General features: G+C 41.9%; 4 protein-coding genes across 7 annotated transcripts; 2 read left to right on the forward strand and 2 right to left on the reverse strand.

Moving 5' to 3' along the window:
• Positions 1–751: 751 nt before the first annotated feature.
• LOC113733404 (uncharacterized) lies at positions 752–1,855 on the reverse strand. Its single transcript, XM_027259776.2, has one exon. The coding sequence runs from the start codon at positions 1,853–1,855 to the stop codon at positions 752–754; it is 1,104 nt and encodes a 367-aa protein (XP_027115577.2).
• Positions 1,856–4,752: 2,897 nt separating this feature from the next.
• On the forward strand, positions 4,753–10,158 carry LOC113730000 (dnaJ protein ERDJ2A). Of its 2 annotated transcripts, none has more exons than XM_027254403.2 (11): positions 4,753–5,130; positions 5,708–5,912; positions 6,022–6,117; positions 6,294–6,414; positions 6,536–6,642; positions 6,797–7,014; positions 7,515–7,692; positions 7,806–7,925; positions 8,238–8,324; positions 8,471–8,575; positions 8,970–10,158. In XM_027254403.2, the coding sequence occupies exons 2-11, from the start codon at positions 5,727–5,729 to the stop codon at positions 9,813–9,815; spliced, it is 2,064 nt and encodes a 687-aa protein (XP_027110204.1). In that variant the 5' UTR covers positions 4,753–5,130; positions 5,708–5,726; the 3' UTR covers positions 9,816–10,158. The 2 variants fall into 2 exon arrangements, with proteins under 2 accessions (XP_027110204.1, XP_071934156.1); XM_072078055.1 differs by having other exon boundaries at positions 4,989–5,130; positions 8,973–10,158.
• Positions 10,159–10,785: 627 nt separating this feature from the next.
• Positions 10,786–15,217, forward strand: LOC113730002 (uncharacterized protein At3g49140-like). Of its 3 annotated transcripts, XM_027254408.2 has the most exons (10): positions 10,788–11,159; positions 11,267–11,525; positions 11,637–11,739; positions 11,864–11,931; positions 12,391–12,552; positions 12,645–12,773; positions 12,872–13,213; positions 13,468–13,620; positions 13,977–14,072; positions 14,685–15,217. In XM_027254408.2, the coding sequence occupies exons 1-10, from the start codon at positions 11,053–11,055 to the stop codon at positions 14,787–14,789; spliced, it is 1,524 nt and encodes a 507-aa protein (XP_027110209.2). In that variant the 5' UTR covers positions 10,788–11,052; the 3' UTR covers positions 14,790–15,217. The 3 variants fall into 3 exon arrangements, with proteins under 3 accessions (XP_027110210.2, XP_027110209.2, XP_071934158.1); XM_027254409.2 differs by lacking the exon at positions 13,977–14,072 and having other exon boundaries at positions 10,786–11,159; XM_072078057.1 differs by lacking the exons at positions 11,637–11,739; positions 11,864–11,931.
• A 245-nt stretch (positions 15,218–15,462) lies between these two features.
• LOC113730003 (protein SAR DEFICIENT 4) lies at positions 15,463–16,751 on the reverse strand. Its single transcript, XM_027254410.2, has one exon. It carries the CDS (start codon positions 16,637–16,639, stop codon positions 15,602–15,604), a length of 1,038 nt encoding a protein of 345 aa, XP_027110211.1. The 5' UTR covers positions 16,640–16,751; the 3' UTR covers positions 15,463–15,601.
• Positions 16,752–17,474: the final 723 nt, after the last annotated feature.

Consider the following 17,474-nt stretch of genomic DNA (forward strand, 5'->3'; position numbering starts at 1 on the left):
CGGGGTGGAGCCATGTCCATGATGGCTTTGATATTGTCCGGATTAGCTCTTACCCATTCTTTAGAGATCATGTAGCCCAGGAACTTTCCCAACCTGACCCCAAAAGTACACTTCTTGGGGTTTAGCCGCATTCGCGAGCTCCGAAGGACCTCGAAAATTTCCCTCAGGTCGGAGATGAACTGCTCCTGGGTTCGGCTTTTCACTAACATATCATCCACATAAACCTCCAGGTTCCGGCCGATCTGATTTGTGAACAGCTTGTTTACCAACCTCTGGTAGGTTGCGCCCGCATTCTTCAGCCCGAATGGCATGGTAACGTAACAGTATGTTCCGTCATCTGTGATGAACGAGGTATTCTCTTGATCCCCTCGTCCAGGGCTATCTGATTGTACCCCTTGAAGGCGTCCAAAAAACAGAAGATCTCATAGCCGGCTGTTGAGTCTACGAGCTGATCTATCCGTGGAAGTGGGTAACAGTCCTTCGGGCAAGCCTTATTTAAGTCAGTGAAATCCACACACATCCTCCAAACTTTCTCCTCCTTCTTGACCAGCACCGGGTTGGCTAGCCAGATAGGATAGTAGACTTCCTTAACGATCTTAGCCTCCAACAATTTACCCACCTCGCTCTTGACGACCTCCTTTCGCTCAGGAGCGAAATTCCTCTTCTTCTGCTTCACAGGCCGGACGTTAGGGTCCACATGTAGTCTATGAACCGCCAGCTCGGTGGGGATCCCGGGCATGTCATCAGCACTCTAAGCAAAAATCTCTGCGTATTCCACCAAGAGCGATTCCAAAGAACTCCTGATCAGCTCACTCAGACCGGTGCCGACCTTTACTGTGCGCTCGGGCCGGCCAGATTGGACGGGCAGCTCGGCCAACCCCTCGTCTGTCTCCAATCTTTCCCCCTTCTCCAGGGGTTCCCAGGATTCTAGACAAATTGTCTGAGCTACCAATTTCTCTTTGCCCTTGAGGGTGGCAATATAACACGCTCTCGCCACCTCCGGATCTCCCAGCACCTCAGCCACCCCAGCAGAGGTAGGAAACTTCATACTGAGGTGCAAGGTGGAGCAAATAGCTCGGAGGGCATTCAGCGTGGGTCGTCCAAGAATCATATTGTAGGACGACGGCTCCTTAACCACCGCGAAGTTTACCGGGACCGTTCGGCACTTCGGGGACACCCCCACCATAACCATGAGAGTAATCATCCCTTCCGATCTTACAGGAGGACCTGCAAAACCGATCAACGGGGTTCGAACCGGCACGAGCTGCTTATCCTCCAGCTGCAGCTCCTTAAAGGTCTTGTAATACAGCACGTCTATGGCACTTCCGTTGTCTATGTACACCTTCTTCACTTTGAAATTACAGGTGATGACCTCTATCACAATGGCTTCATGGTTATTGGAGGCCAAAGGGACCGCGTCCTCTGGTCCATAGATTATTTCTTCATATATCTTCAATCGCTTGGCCGAACTCTCCCCCGTGGGAGGGGGGCGATTGTGCCGCCGAGCTGTATGGCTATCTCCGCCAGCAGGTCCTCCAGCAATAGTGTTAATCACCCCCGCCAGGTTCTGTATTTCCTGCTCGGGAGTTCGGTCGCGAGGCCCCTGAGACCGGTCCCGGGGGTAGCCCGGACGTTCCGACCTGGGCCTTCCTCGTTGCTGGTCAGCTCGTTCCTCCCGTACGAACTGCCCAAGATGGCCTCGTTTGATCAATTTCTCAATGTCTTTCTTGAGATGACGGCAGTCCTCCGTATCGTGCCCCACATCTCGATGGTAAGCGCAATACAGACCTTGGTCCCGTCTGCTTTTGTCCCCGGCCAAAGGCCGAGGAGGTCGGGAGAGCCCCTCCTGCTCCATCACCGCGAGCACTCGAGCTCGGGGTGCCGTGAGGCCAGTCTAGGACTTGTCTCCCCCCATTGGGCGGCTCCGGGGAAGGCGGTCATAAGCGCTCTTCCTTCCCAGGCCAGGTCGTGCATCCACCTGGTCGGCGCCCCTCCTGCGCTTGTCATCCCTCAGCCTTTCTTGTGCACTCTTAAGGCGGTTGGCTTCCTCCGCGTTGGCCTTCTCATGGGCTCGGTCTAGCATTTCCCGAACTGACTTGGGAGGTCTCTCCACGAGCTCGGTGTAAAGCTTTTGCTTGCGCAGCCCATTGATGAAGGCGGCCATGACCACATTGTCGTCGCGATCTCGAACCTGAAGGGACTCGTTATTGAAGCGCACCATGTACTCGCGCAAGGACTCTTCTAGCTTCTGTTGGATAGTCATGAGGTGAGCGGTACTTTTAGAGTAGGCTCGTGAAGAAACGAACTGTGCTGAGAACTGTCGTGCGAGCTGGTTAAAAGAACTGATCGATCTAGGGGGAAGCCCCTGGAACCACTGCCGGGCCCTTCCTTCTAGGAACATTGGGAAGGTCTTGCACCTGACCGCATCCGCGACTGTCTGTAAACGCATTTGCGTCATGAACACGAACAGGTGGTCTTCCGGATCCGTGGTTGCGTCGTAAGGTTTCATGTTTGAAATTTTGAACTTCGCAGGCAGTTGGTATTCCTCGATATCGAGCACAAAGGGGGAAGCGATGTACCTGTCCGCCTCAGGGTCCAGAAGTAGGTCCAGTTCGTCCTGCACCTGTTGTCGTTCTTTCCGGGGAGAGAGGTCTCCCCTGGGGAACCTCCGGACGGGCTCCGGGTGTTCAGTTCGGGAGTTCTTGTGAGAAGGTTGTACGACCTCGACTTGCTCACGCGTGACTTCCCGGCGCGCCCGCTTGGCCCCAGTTTTGGTGGGACTCCCAGTTCGGGATTCTAACTGATCTGCTCCCTGAACCTTTGGCTCCTTGTCCTGATGACCTTCCGACTGCCCTTTGAGGTAGCTCACGATCGCCTCGAAGGTGGGCAGGTTCTCTGCCACCGTCTGAACCAGTTGTTCAGGCGGGATTCGTGAGGGCCCTGCCCCTCCTTCTCCGGGTGCTGGACCCCGAGAGGGGTTTTGGGGGCCACTACGCTCGGTCCCCTTGGACCCGCCAGCGTTCCTCTGCGACCTAGTCTTCGGCATGACTCGCAATGAAGTGTAACGTGTTTCCCACAGACGGTGCCAATTGATGCGACTGCCAAAAACTATATCCGAGCTGAACTGTAATGAACCGAGCTGCCCACGCGTGGTCGACCTGACGGGATCGAGATATGGGTCCTGAAAAGGGAAAACGAAGACGGGACGATAGTCCCCGGAATAACTCCGACGGCCAAGTCAGTAGAGCTCCAGAATAGGGTAGTAGTGGAGAATACTTATGTGAGCGTACCTTACATAGTCTTGATAAATTGTAGTTTCCTTATGGGAGTCAAAGTCCCCTTAGGGTTCGGAGTCTTCTTAGGGTTTAGCGCGGCGGCCCCTAAATGTTCGGAGGCGGCGGCCCATCAGGCCCATCGTAGGAGGCCACTGATACGGCCGAGCTGGACCCCTCATGCCGAGCTGGCCCGTGCCAGCCTCGAGGTATCTACTGCCGACCTGCTGTGCGCAGCGTGCCGATCTAACACGTGTCACACGCGGATTTGCCCCATTACAGTATGCAAATCGCTCAAATTAAGACACAGATCTAGAATTTACACACTAGTATTTAACTAAGGTGGTCACGGTTTGATATCAATATGGGAATAATATTTAAAAAAAAAAAAAAGGTGGTCACGGTTTGGGTTTGAACCAGAATCGAATGGAATTTGGACGGGTTGTTTGTGAAGGGACTCAAAACCAAATTTTGGAAATTTTTCCAAAATTGGAATCATAATCGTCGTGACTATCTCAACCGAGGGTGTCGAGAGTTTAGAACCAAGTCAAACCATTTTAAAAAAATACTTGCTATTTAAATCTATTTGGCCAATTTAGAATTCAATATATAAACACCCAATACTAGTAGCCCCAATTCTGGTCCACAACTCATTGTTCCGTTCCATTAGTAAACCTAGATCAAATAATTGATTTCAGTCCAAGACCAACAAGTGTTTAAATATAATTTCAAAGTCGAAGGTTTGAGAACTATGATGATAATCGTTTTACTATAAGTAGTGGCTATAATCATGTATAATTTTAATTGTCTTTTTTTATTATTTTCTCTATGCTAAATAACTTATTTTCCTTCCTATTCTCACAACTTATTAGGATTTGTGCTTTGACACAATTATTACTGCATATTTTTTTCTTTTATTTCCTTTCTAGTTTATGTTATTCAATTCAAAATACATAAAGAAGCATAAAAAACACTAGTAGGAGACAAATAGGATAAATGGTCATAATCATCCCTAAATTTTTTTACTAATGTTGATTTAGTCCATAACTTTTATTTCAAACCAATTTGATACTTGAGTTTTTTTTTTTTTATCTAATTAAGACCTTCTTCTGTGGTGACACCACCACCTAAAAGTATTTTGACTCATAATGTAACAATTAAGCAGAGGCCATTTTGAGAGCATTAAATTATCTCCTCTGTCCACCATTAATCTCTATGGCCCCCCATCTAACGCCTTCTTCTTCTTCTTCTTCTTTGATTTTGAAAGTAGGAGGAGTTTGGTAGCGGCAACGAAGAATGATAGAGAGAGGAATCCAAAATAGGAGTCGCTGCAGAGTGTCTTAATTAAATTCGGAAAATAAGTTGACATATCAAATGGTTAAGAATAAAAAATAGGAAACAAATCCACATTGACATTAGTAAAAAGTTTAGGAATGTATTGGCCATTTACCCAAGACAAATAGGACGGATCTTAACTCTTAGAGCCAACGGCCGAGTCCCTGAAGAGTGCTGACACTAACCGGCTAACCTACCAAAAATTGAGGAGAATTGGTAATAGACGTTAGTTCCCGTTTACCTGATAAGTGGTAAATGGCAATAAATGCTATCGAAGATGATAGTAGTATTACGTTATGGGGTTGACAGCTTTGACAATGAGTAGAATGGCGAAGGAAAATTGAAGGGGGCAAAGCAGAATTGCAGAGTAGCAGTACTTGCGAAACGAAAGAGAACCACCATTGTCGTTTGCCTCCATCGAGTACAACTGAGTACTGACAAAACCCCCGCAAGCGCCCACACGGCAACGTCAGATTGGTGCAGAAAATCGGATCTTCCCATAGCCGCTCCCAGTTTGTTGTTGGTAATTCAACCTGCTCTGGTTTTCTTGATAACTCGTATACCCGTTTGTTCTTGTATCAACTTATCGAATTGACTAGCTTCTGAAACAAATCGCGTTGACCATCTCTCATTTCATCTTCTTTTTCCCATTGTTTTCGAGGCTGGCAATGATCTCTATAGGTCAAAATAAATCATGCCCGTGATCCTGATTGACGTGTAAAGTTTGTCTCTTTTATGGGTTTTACAGAAGCTTATGATTGCTATGTTGCATTGATTTCGCCCCTGATTTGTTCGTTTGGGTTCAGCAAGTTCTTTCTCATGGTTCACTGCAGTAACTTTCCTTGATTGGGTGTGTAAATTCTGAGTCATATTTAGGATTGCAGCCATGTCTACCACTGAACTTGCCGTTTTCCTTGTTATTTAATTGACTGCATTTGGAAGAACTTCGCATTTCTTAGTTACGGGGACCCAGTGTTCAAAAAGGTTCCTTGAGCGATTTTGTATTTTTTGTCTTTTTCTTAAGGTTTTACTGGCATGTTTTCAATTTTTGCTTACTTTTGCCACTTTAAGTCAGCTGCACTGCTTATTTTTCATTGTAGAGACGGTACAAAGTTAACTATGGCAGCCTCTGATGAAACTGGTGCACTGTTTCCGATTTTCATATTGGCCACGATTGCCCTGCCTTTGGTACCTTATACAATACTGAAGTTATTCCGTCCTGCCTCAAAGAAAACAAGGAGCATCCATTGTGACTGTTCAGACTGCTTCCGGTCAGGAAAGTACCGCAAATCAATTTCTAGTCAGGTACGCCAGTCATCAGTTGATTAGTTATGTGCTATTATATGGATATGTTGGTCAGGGATATGGTCACGTTCTGAGTACTGGTAATGCTTTTGATTTTTTTTCCCTGCAGACATCAAACTTCTTGACATGCCATAACTTGATGATAATTATGCTCTGGTTCTTCATGGGAATCCTTGTTTTCTACATCAAGAACATGAGCCGCGAGGTAATTAATGATCAGGTCTCAGTCATGTTGATATGCAAACTCTATTTCTTAAAAAGTTTGTTCTGAATAGTTGTGCAAATACTTTCTATGATAGCTCTATACTTTCTCTACGTGATTGTACCCTGTACCAGAGCGAAATGTCATATCTTTGTTGGTTGTTGCCCTATCTCTCTCAGATTCAAGTTTTTGAGCCATTTGGAATTCTTGGACTAGAGCCCGGAGCTTCTGACTCACAGATTAAGAAGGCTTATCGTAGGCTTTCAATTCAATATCATCCGGATAAAAACCCCGATCCAGGTTGAGGGTGTTCAGTCTATTTACTTTTCGTGTGTTATCTAGTGAATGATGAAGATTTGAGCATTTCTCATCCATAAGCTGTACTTATTGTATCTGTCATTTTTATGATTTTTACTTCCAGATGCTCATAAGTATTTTGTTGAGTACATATCCAAGGCTTATCAGGCTCTGACAGATCCTATTTCCCGTGAAAATTTTGAGAAATATGGACATCCAGATGGAAGACAGGTTCGTTGTACTTTATTCCACAAGTTACTGTTCTTGTTCATCTGGTTGCATTCTGAAGGGATCAGAAAATTAGGAATGCCTCTTACAGCTGAAAATGCTATAACTCTTCTGTTTTTGGCACTTTGAATTGTGACACAATGGTCTTGTGCTGTAGGGATTCCAAATTGGGATAGCTCTTCCTCAGTTTCTGCTAAATAACAATGGCGAATCTGGTGGGATTCTGTTGCTTTCAATTGTTGGGGTTGTAATACTATTGCCATTGGTGATGGCTGTTGTATATCTAGCAAGATCATCAAAATATACTGGAAATTATGTCAAACGTGAAACACTAGTCACCTATTTTGAGTCGATGAAACCATCTTTGTCTTTGAGGTATAATTTTTGCTTTTGAGTGGATGGGAAATATGTGCTTTCAACTTTATTTGATCTTTGTTTCTAAATAAGATAAATATAAATGAACAATACAGGTATTTGTTCAGTCATTTTATCTTCGTTATTGCTTTTGAGGGGATTTTGTTCCAATGCATTGAATACTTTGCAATCCTTGTTCACTGTCATATAGTGGATTACCTATCTCTAACTATTGTTGCTTGCCCATTTTGACAAGTTGACTTTGCAAAAACTTTTATCTTTATGAATTTTAGTGTTTCAATTTCTGCAAAGGATGTAGTCCCTAACTTTTGAAGATGGTACTTGTTAATCTCATTTGCTGAATATTTTCTTCAAACAGGACCATGCATTGCAAAATTTAGCCACCTCTTCGGCATTTTGTGATAATGTTGTTTCTGTTGCTTGGTTTATACACTGTTATTTTTGCACACACGAATGGTCTCTCTGACATCTTTATCTTCTACACTGCAAAAATTTTTTAGGAAAGTTGTGGACATCTTCATTGAGGCTGAGGAGTACAAGAGTCTTCCAGTCCGAAGGACTGACAAAGATCCAATTCAGAAACTCTTTACAATAGTAAGAAATGAATTGAGCCTGGATCAAAAGAATGGGAAACAGGAGGAGGCAAAATTTTGGAAGCAGCACCCAGCAGTAATTAAGGTAATGAAAGATGGAAGTGAATGATATAGCCCTTTTACTATGGTCATTTTTCAAATTATGCGCAACTTCTACTTTCTTATTTTGGGCCTTTTTTTCTCTTTTTATGGTCTCAGACAGCACTGTTGTTGCAAGCCCATTTAACTCGGGAAAAAACAGTATTGACCCCAGATTTGCAGCGTGACCTCAACTTTGTGCTGCAATTGGCACCTCGCCTTCTTGAAGAGCTGATGAAGGTACATTATCCGCCTCTGCATTCATACAAACATACATGTAAAAAACACAGACACCTCGCTTCCACATATGTCTATATCTTGATGCTAATTTCAACTGCAAAATGTTTGTAATGAAATCACTGACCCTGCTTTTTTAAAATTTTGGGCAACGAGGCTGGCAAAGGAAAAGACATTGCTTTATAGGTTTAACCCAAAATTTATGTTTTCCTTCTTCTGATAAGTATCTATACTCAAAGTCGATCATCATAATCATTTAAATGAGGTGCCATTCTGCTTATAACATCTTATAGATTGTTTACATACTGTGTGCAGATGGCTGTTATACCTCGAAATGCCAAGGGGCATGGGTGGCTAAGACCTGCCACTGGAGTTATGGAGCTTTCACAGTGCATTATTCAGGTGATGTGTTTAATCAGGTGGTATCAAATTTTGATGTTTTAAACATCAAAAGAGCTTGTCAACTCTCTCAAATAGTAAATAGTTCAAGAAGGGAGATGTCTGAATAGTATGTGAACTTGATTTATATACAATGGGATCTGATGCAGGCTGTTCGTCTTAGTGCAAGGAAGGTCTCATCCACCGATGGTATTGCTTCTTTTCTACAACTTCCACACTTCAGTGAAGCAGTTGCAGAAAAATTAGCTCGCAAGGTATGCTGAACCTTTACGTACCGAGTTACTTCAGTCCCTGGTTTCATTGGTAACCTGCAGCAATTAGTTTCTTGAGATGCTTCAGGTCATTTTGGTGGTTTCACCTTTGAAAATGAGTTCAAGAGAGAATGCTAGAATTCCCTGGAAACTGAATATCTGAATTTCTTGCTAACTGGGCATGCATGTACTTCTGTGCCAATGAGGGGGGCCTAATGATGATCCTTCCTTGCTTTTGCACATTATTACAATTATTGGGGTAGTTGGGAATTCTGGTGGTGATCCTTGCTTTTGCTCATAATCACAATTATTGGGTTAGTTTGGAATTCTGGTGTGCAACTCAACATTTCCTGGATTGGTTGATGTTGTTTGATCCTTGATCTTCATTTTATGGCAGAAGGTAAGATTTCAGGAGCTTCAGGGAATGAGTCTTCAAGAACGTCTTGAGTTGCTTTCTGAGGTAGCTGGCTTCTCTGCTGCTGAAATCCAAGATGTGGAGAAGGTGCTGGGGTTGATGCCTTGTCCAACAGTTGAAGTTACTTGTGAGACCGAGGGTGAGGAGGGTATACAAGAAGGTGACATTGTGACGGTACAGGCTTGGGTGACTTTAAAACGTGCTAATGGTTTGATCAAGGCCGTCCCACATGCCCCATCCTATCCATTCCACAAGGAAGAAAATTTCTGGCTTTTGCTTGCAGATGCCAATGCCAATAGTGTGTGGTTTTCACAGAAGGTCAATTTTATGGATGAAGCTGCAGCAGTAATTGCTGCTTCAGAAGCAGTTCGGGAGAAAATGGAAGTCCTGGGGGCAGCTGGCGATGAGACTGGTGCTGCAGTGATAGAAGCTGTTGATAGAGTTAGGAGTGGTTCCCGACTCATCATGGGCAAGTTTCTAGCTCCAGCTGAAGGAAATTACAACTTGACTTGTTATTTGCTTTGTGATTCCTGGATAGGTTGTGATAAGACAACGAGCTTGAAGGTGAAAGTCTCAAAACGGAGCAGAACTATGACTCGAAGGGGTCAAGTGATGGAGGAAGAACCCATTCCGGAGGATCTCAGTGAAGACGGAGAGGAGATTGAAGAAGAGAAAGATGACGATTATGAGAGCGAGTACAGTGAAGATGAAGATGAAAAACCCAACACAAGTAAAAAAAACTTTGTGAAAGGCCCTGCAGTAGGAAAGGGCAAGGAGGATAAAAAGAAGGGGTCCAACAAAGGCCCTGCTCGTAAGAAGGGCAGGTAATACAGATGAGAAAGTGCAAAGTTGGAAGTTCCAATCTCTTAGGTGATACAATGGCATGTGGTCAAAGGGGAGCACCTCCCTAATTACAGTATGATGCTAGAACGACGAATTATGTTGGTTGTCAACCTCACAGAAGATATTGAACTGAAAATTTTTGCTGGATAGATTTAGTTGCATGTGGGATTTTGCTTTCTCTCCTTTGTCTGCTGCTTTTAGTAGTGTAATTTACCAAATCATCCATGTTGTCTGTTGTCTGTTGATGAGAGCTTCGGTGTAGTTGAGTTTAGCTGAGAGATGGAGAACAACAACATTTGATGAATTCTTTAGGACTCGTGTTCGTGCTTGTTGCTCTGAGAAGAGTTTGTCTGCTCTTTCCTTTTTTTTTTTTTTTTTTTTTGTTCTTGGATTTTTTTGGTGTGTGGGGGCGCAATGCAGCAGAATGGCAGTAGCAACTAATAGCAACGAATGGAATCTCAAATGGTGGATAATTTTGAACTTAAAATGAAACTGGCCAACTGGGCATTCTCCCATGGCGGATATGGCTGGGCATCTATTGTGAATATTCTTCTTATTCGGTCCAGATCTTTTTGCAGATGGGTTCCTATTCTGTCCAGATCATTCATCATTTTGCATCCCACCCCGTTTTGACAATTCTTAACGGATTAATAATCGATGTGTTTATTGAATAGTAGCTTATTTGAGATAATTTTTTTTAAAAAAATATTGTAATATTTACTTTTTTTAAAAAAAAAAAAATGTGACATCACGGCCGCAAGATACTAAAAGAATTGGATAAAAAAATTAGTTTTTTTTAAGAAGTTAAAAATATGAAAGGACAAATATGAAAGGACACAATTCACACAGTAACTGCTACTTGGGGTTTATTTTGGATTAAATTAAATGAGAAAGGAAATAATAATAATAATAATAAAGTTCGGTACGTTGCCCAATCATCATCATCTTCATCATCATCATATAACAGAAACAAGAGGGAGGCCTGAAACGGATAAAAAAGAGAACCACACTCCCGCGGCCCAATCTCTACAGAAAAATATGAAGCATTTCCGCTTCCCCAACCACCATTTTTCTTCTTTCTTTCTTTTATTCTTGAGTAGCATTTCTGCTTTCTGACTCCAATATTTACGGCTAGCTGACTGAAATTGACTGCTTTCTAATACCATTGGTTGGTTTGGGCAAATTCAATTCTTTGACTCATTTCTTTACCGCCTCGAAAAACATGCTGATGCTCGAACCCCCCGCCGCGGCCGTCCTTCTCTCCCGCCGTAGCTTCGATCCCATCATTCCTCGTTGCCTTCCTCACTCGGCTACCTTTTTCATCTCCCGGTATAAGAAAGCAAAGAATTTATTAAATTTATGTACTTCCAAGTTTCACAAATCTTTTTCACGCCTTATCTTATCCTTGTACTACCGTGCAAATTTGGGTTTTGCAGGAACAAGTACAGCAAATTGAGGAATCATTCATGCCGGGGAAACTCAAGCAGCTGCGCCTCCAGACGAAATGGGATTCGAGCGTCCGCAAAAGAGAAGCCCAATTGTTCTGGTTCTGGTTCTGGTTCTGGTTCAGGGCCCGTGAAACAGAATGCCAAGCCCCTGAGATATCATCCGTTTGAGGAAATTGCGGAGTCAGAACTGAATGCAAATGGGGAGGCTAGGCTTACCCCAGCTGAAACCACTAGGACCTTGATTGAGGTACACCCCCTTCATCTTTATTCTTTCTAGTGGTGCCGATAGATACATGCATTTTTATGGGGAGGACTTGCGGAAGTTCTCAGCTGATGTTGCTGGTGAATTTTGTCACAGGTAAACAGCAAAGCCACCCTTATGTTTTCGAGTTTAGTTAATGAACAAGTCCATGAGAATATTTTCTGGCCGGATTTGCCTTACGTGACTGATGAGCATGGAAGTAGGATGGTCTATCTCTTCTCTTGTTGTTCTTCAATTCTAGTATGCATAGCTGTTTATCTTTTTCTTTGATAGCCTAGTCGATTCATTGAAACTTTGTTGGCTCGCTCTTGGCTGTTAACCAGATATTTACTTTCAAGTAAAGCATGATGAAGACATTCTGCAAACTCTGTCGAGCGATGACAACCTCGTGGTGTGTAATGTAGATAAGTAGGCCTCTTTCTTCTAGTAGACGTGATATGCAATTTAATTTCTGCTCAACTTGTATGTTTTTATTCAGTAGTGATACTTGTGGAGGAGATGGCGTGTATGCTAGATGATGATTATTTAAATGGCTATACCTGTGCATCATGCAAGATTAATGTGGAGCTGAAGTTATGCCTCAGACGATACTCAAATTTGTTAGATGTATGGAGATCATTTAAGAAAGTGAGAGGATACTGATTGTCTTGCAGAATACAAGACAAGTTTGTAATCCATCTCGTAAAGTTGACAGTAGCTACTATGCTAGCAACCATACTTTCTTTGTGTCAAAAGAAAATCTAGATGAGGGATGGAACTTCCTGACATTAAAATGCATGGATGACAATGTCCTTTCGTTATTTCCCTGGTGCTTCTAAACTTGAAACCATTCATCTTTCACATGATGCAGCAAGTCATTATTGGGTTAGACACTGCAGAAATGCTCAGTGAGATTGAGTTACTTGATCAATCAGAAATTGACTTTGGCATTGATGAATTTGACGATGAAGATAGTGATGTTGATGATGAAGATGGTGAAGACGAGCGTGAGGATGACAACGGTTATGAGAAGGTAGCTACTTATTTTTTCCTTAATCATTGACCATTTCAAAGTCAGCAGTTGCTAGACTGCCTATTACTCTTAGTTTCAATGCTTGTCTACAGGACTGGGTTGCCATAATTGACAATGAGGAAGATCAGGATGAGGATTCTGATGGATCACTTGGAGACTGGGCTAAATTGGAGACCATGCGCTCTTCTCATCCAATGTATTTTGCTAAAAAGTTATCTGAGGTAACTTGTCTCACGAATTAGATTTGAAAAATGAGCTATTTCATTTCCTTCTGATTTGATAAAATGGTAGTTTCAAGTCATCCTGTTCTCATTGCCAGGCTGCATCAGATGATCCCATAGATTTTATGGACCAGCCACCTGCTGGCCTTGCTATTCAAGGCCTTCTAAGACCTGCATTTGTTGAAGAACATGCTGTGATCCAGAAACACATTACTGACAATCAAATTATTGAGGATAATACTGATCAGATTACCAAAGTGGAAGGGCATAAAGAAAATGAGATTATTCAAATTAATGGTCACAAACATGAACATGGATCAGCTCAGGAAGGGATCAATTGGGTTGAGGAATTGGAGAGTGATGAAACTCCAGGAAATGGAACTTCGTTTTACAAACTAGAGATGGTGAAAATCCAGCTAATTTCAGCGCATGGACACCAAGTAAGTTTTTGTTCTTATATTTTTTTTTCTTGACTAAGGATTTGCATGTATTCTGTTTGATGTTGACACAGTCTGATCTACCTTGGAGCCAATAATCACTGGGCTTGGTTTATTAAACTTGTATCTGGCAACTTGAATGTTGGCCTTAACTCTTGAAAGACATGCACATACATTTCTCAAGACCATGTCAACTGCCTTCAGGATCCTCCTGATTAAGATAAGAAGAATGTGTAATTTTTCCATTTATTTCACAGAATTTTGTTGAAATAGAAGACTTTAGGAGAGCAAGACCTGATGCAATTGCACATTCGGCTGCCAAAATCATCACTCGTCTGAAAGCTGGTGGAGAAAAGACTACACAAGCTCTTAAATCACTTTGTTGGAGATGCAAGGGTATTCAAGTGGAGGTAACAGATAAAACATCTTCGCTATCTCCACACAACACCCCGACCCAAAAAATAAAATGAAAAAAAGGAAAAAGTATGTGCACAATTAGCAAAAGAGTTGTGGAAGACCAGGATATTTTACAATTAACTGGTGGTTTTCCTGAAAGAGATAAATTACTCGGTTGACCGCTTAAGTTGTCATGAATTCTATGCAACAGAAAAGATGCATGTATCAATTTCTCACCTCAGCTACAAAACTAACTTAATTGCTTATTGCACGAAGTTGAGATTTATTTGAATAAGACAAATTATCTCATTGTCGTGTTTCTTTTTCTTTGGAATTCTTCTCAGAAGAGTTTTTAATCCAATATGTACAGGAGGTTGCTCTCATTGTTGTAGATAGCCTTGGTTTTGACTTGAGAGTTTGCTCTGGAACACAAGTTCAAACACTGCGATTTGCATTTAACAAAAGGGTATAATGTTAATCTTTGGTAAATTACCTTGGATACTTGTTTTGTTTTTCCTCGTATCTTTCAGCATAATTTAGCTTGTCCAAACTTGATTGCGCCTTTTGTACAAGTTTATTCTGGCGATTGGGTGTCATGTTACCCACATGTGATTGGCCCTTTTGTATGGTGCTCTATGGCAAGAATAAAGAACTGAGATACTACCAGCTTCCATTGCTTGGATAAAAAGAATTAAAAACTATTTAGTATCATAAATCTTTGTGTCACAGTTGGGCTATTTGGATGCATATAGGATTGTTGTTAATAATTTGTTATGCTTCTGTTAGATCTCCTTAGCATACCATTTTACAGTGTAATCTCATGAAACATGTATGAAAAAGAAAACAGTTAGAATCATTTTTTTAGGTCATTGTCTTTCTTTTACCTTCTTTTTCCCGTGCTACCAACGTAGTTTCTTCTCATGCCTTTTTGGAAGTAGCACATTTATGTTCTTGACCATCAAGTTATTCTTGCGCCAAATTGCCATTCAAATGAATACAAAATGCTGGGTGCCTCTTGACAAGATTCTTCCTTTAAAAATATTATAATCTCTCTATTGGAATATCTTGGTATTTGCAGGCCTCCTCTGAATATAGCGCTGAAAGGCAACTCAATCACCTGCTGTTTCCGAGGGCCAACCACAAGCTCCAACAGAAGAAAGAAGCTCACCAGACTGAATTATAAGGATTCAGTTGCATTCTAACTTGTGCCTCTGTTGCTCGGAATTGTATATAACACGTAGAAGATTTGCTGCTCAGTTTCAGCTTATTTTATTTTGTCGCGTGCTAGTAATAATGGTAACCATTCCGTTGTTGCTTTGCTTCTAACATGAAGAGTGTACTGCAACTTCTGTTCCTGATTGTATTGTTTAGGCTGATTGTTCTGCTCTGTTCTAGAGAAATCTATGTATGTTAGAAGCTGGAAAAAGTTTTTTTCACATCTAAAAGCAGGACTCAGTGTTGGATGTAGAAAATAGTAGTGAAGATGTATTCCAATTGGAAAACTGAATGGTATCATGTTTTCTGGGCATGAGATCCAACTGGTAAGAAAGGATTTTCTGTATCATGTTACATGAATGAAATCAGGGGGTCCAAATTTTTGCCTTACAAAAAGTTTCCAGTCTAATGAATGCGTGACATCTTAACTGAGAAGAAAGTTACCAAGGGATGAAAGAGAAAAAAGATCCTGAAACGCTCAACCGTGTGGCTGAAAATATCAGCCAATAATGAAGCTGATACTAATAGTTGCAGTTAGAAAACAGCGCCAGAGCCTTAGCCACTTTGGTATGTGCTAATGTTGAAGAATGTGCCCAATTGCTCGGTAAGCAAGGATACGATTATGTAATTTGCAGATGAAATGACAATTCTTAACACGAGTTTCTTCATAGTTATTATTGTTGGGTAAGGATACATATTGCTCATTATTTATCTACGGGTAAGGATACATATTGCTCATTATTTGTCTACGGAAGATTCTCCATTGCAGAATGGTGAAAATCATACATGGAGGGAGGAGTTTTGATTGTTGATGCGAGTCTCATACACCAGCTGTGCACTGAGAAGATCCACAACGGCAGAACCAACTGATTTGAACACTGTAATCTCCTCGGAATCCCTCCTCCCAATATCCTTCTCTCCGTTGATCAACTCCACCAAGTCCCCCACAATATCATCCCTTGTGATCACCCCCCTCTGGAATGCACCCACCAACTCTCCAGCCTCCACCAGGGCTGCCTCATTATCGATGAACACTCTCCCCCTCCTTATGGCCTCATCATCGCACTCCCTCATAGAATGCTGAAACGATCCCACCAAATCCAAATGGGCTCCAACCTTCAACTCCACTCCTTTCACCAATGGCGTCTCCGAACTCGTGGCACAGCTCACTATATCCCCTAGCCTCACCACCTCCTCCAAGGACTCGTTACTCGCCTCGAGACGGACCCCTTCAAGTCGACCTTCACTGTTCAACTTCTCAACCAAAGTTTTCGCCTTTTCGAAGCTTCTGTTCCATATTATCACTCTCTTAAGACTTGGCCTTACAGTCAAATGAGCTTTGATCAAATGGGGTGCTAAAGAACCAGCACCTATCATCACAAAGGTCTCCGAGTCTTTTCTGGATAAGTATTGTGAAGCTAAAGCAGAAACGCAAGAAGTGCGGTAAACGGTTAGTTCAGTGGCATCGATGGAAGCCAAGGTTTGGCCGGTGAGGGAGTGGAAGAGCACATAACTTGCGTGAACTCCGCGTAAGTTGAGGGTGGAGTTGTTGGGGTGGAAGGTGACAAGCTTGACTCCGATGTAAGGAAGAGCAGGGGAGAGAGACCAGGACGGCATGAGGAGGAGAGAGGAGGAAGGGCTTGTTTGGTGAGCTTGGCGAACTGGGGATTGGATGGTGGAGGAAACGGTGGGGAGGGCGGACTGAAGGTGGGTGATGAGGGATTTGTGGGTGAGAAGGGAATGAAGGGTCTGTGTCGAGATGTAGATCGGCGGCGTGATGGTTGAGGTGAGATCAACTTGATATTGCTTGGCAGCCATGGAAATGGTTGGCGAATTGAGAAGTGGCCAGGCGAATTGAGAAGATATAAGAGGTTAGTGATGAGAAAAAAGGATGGACTTTACCGTTGACCTTGACATTGTCAATCTTCTTTCTGGTTTCCTTTTCTCTATTTGTAATTGGCCCATATTCTTAAAAAAATATAATAGTACCTTTTATCTCAGTTCTCCTCTCTCTCTCTCTCTCTCTCTCATCAACCTGTAAGCTCTAAATTAATAAAAGTATTTAATCCTATAACTTTAAAAAACTACCGGCAAAATAAAAAATCAAAGAATAATAGATAATTAAAATATAGAATATTTCAAACATTTGTTTTCCGTTTTCTCTACTTCTTAAAAACTATTAATTCATTTTCTATTAAGGATAACATACTGCTTCACAACTAAACATGTAAACTCTAAAAAATTAAAAATAAAAAAGTAGATTGTTGAAGTAGACAGAATTTATGAGATACAAAAAAGAAATTTTGAAGAAAGACAAAAAAATTAGATTAGTAGAATAAATGAAATTAGTGACAACAAATGTAGGAAACAAAAAAAGTAAATGAAAGATACGATTAAATATAAAAATTTATAAGTTGTGAAAAATAAAATATATAATGGCATGGGAATTGTAACTTAAATTATTAGTAAATGACTAAATAATTATGGTTGAGATTTGGTACTAGTTATATGTAGTTAGGTTCGAATAACGGTGGTTTTTAAAAATTGAAAATTATACCATAACCTAATTTTTGAAGTAGTTTAAGGTAATCTAACCATTTTTCAATTTGAACAAATTCAGTTTTCTTGGTTACCTACTTCGGTTTTTTTTTTT

Source organism: Coffea arabica, chromosome 2e, assembly GCF_036785885.1.
Source record: "Coffea arabica cultivar ET-39 chromosome 2e, Coffea Arabica ET-39 HiFi, whole genome shotgun sequence".
Taxonomy (NCBI): domain Eukaryota; kingdom Viridiplantae; phylum Streptophyta; class Magnoliopsida; order Gentianales; family Rubiaceae; genus Coffea; species Coffea arabica.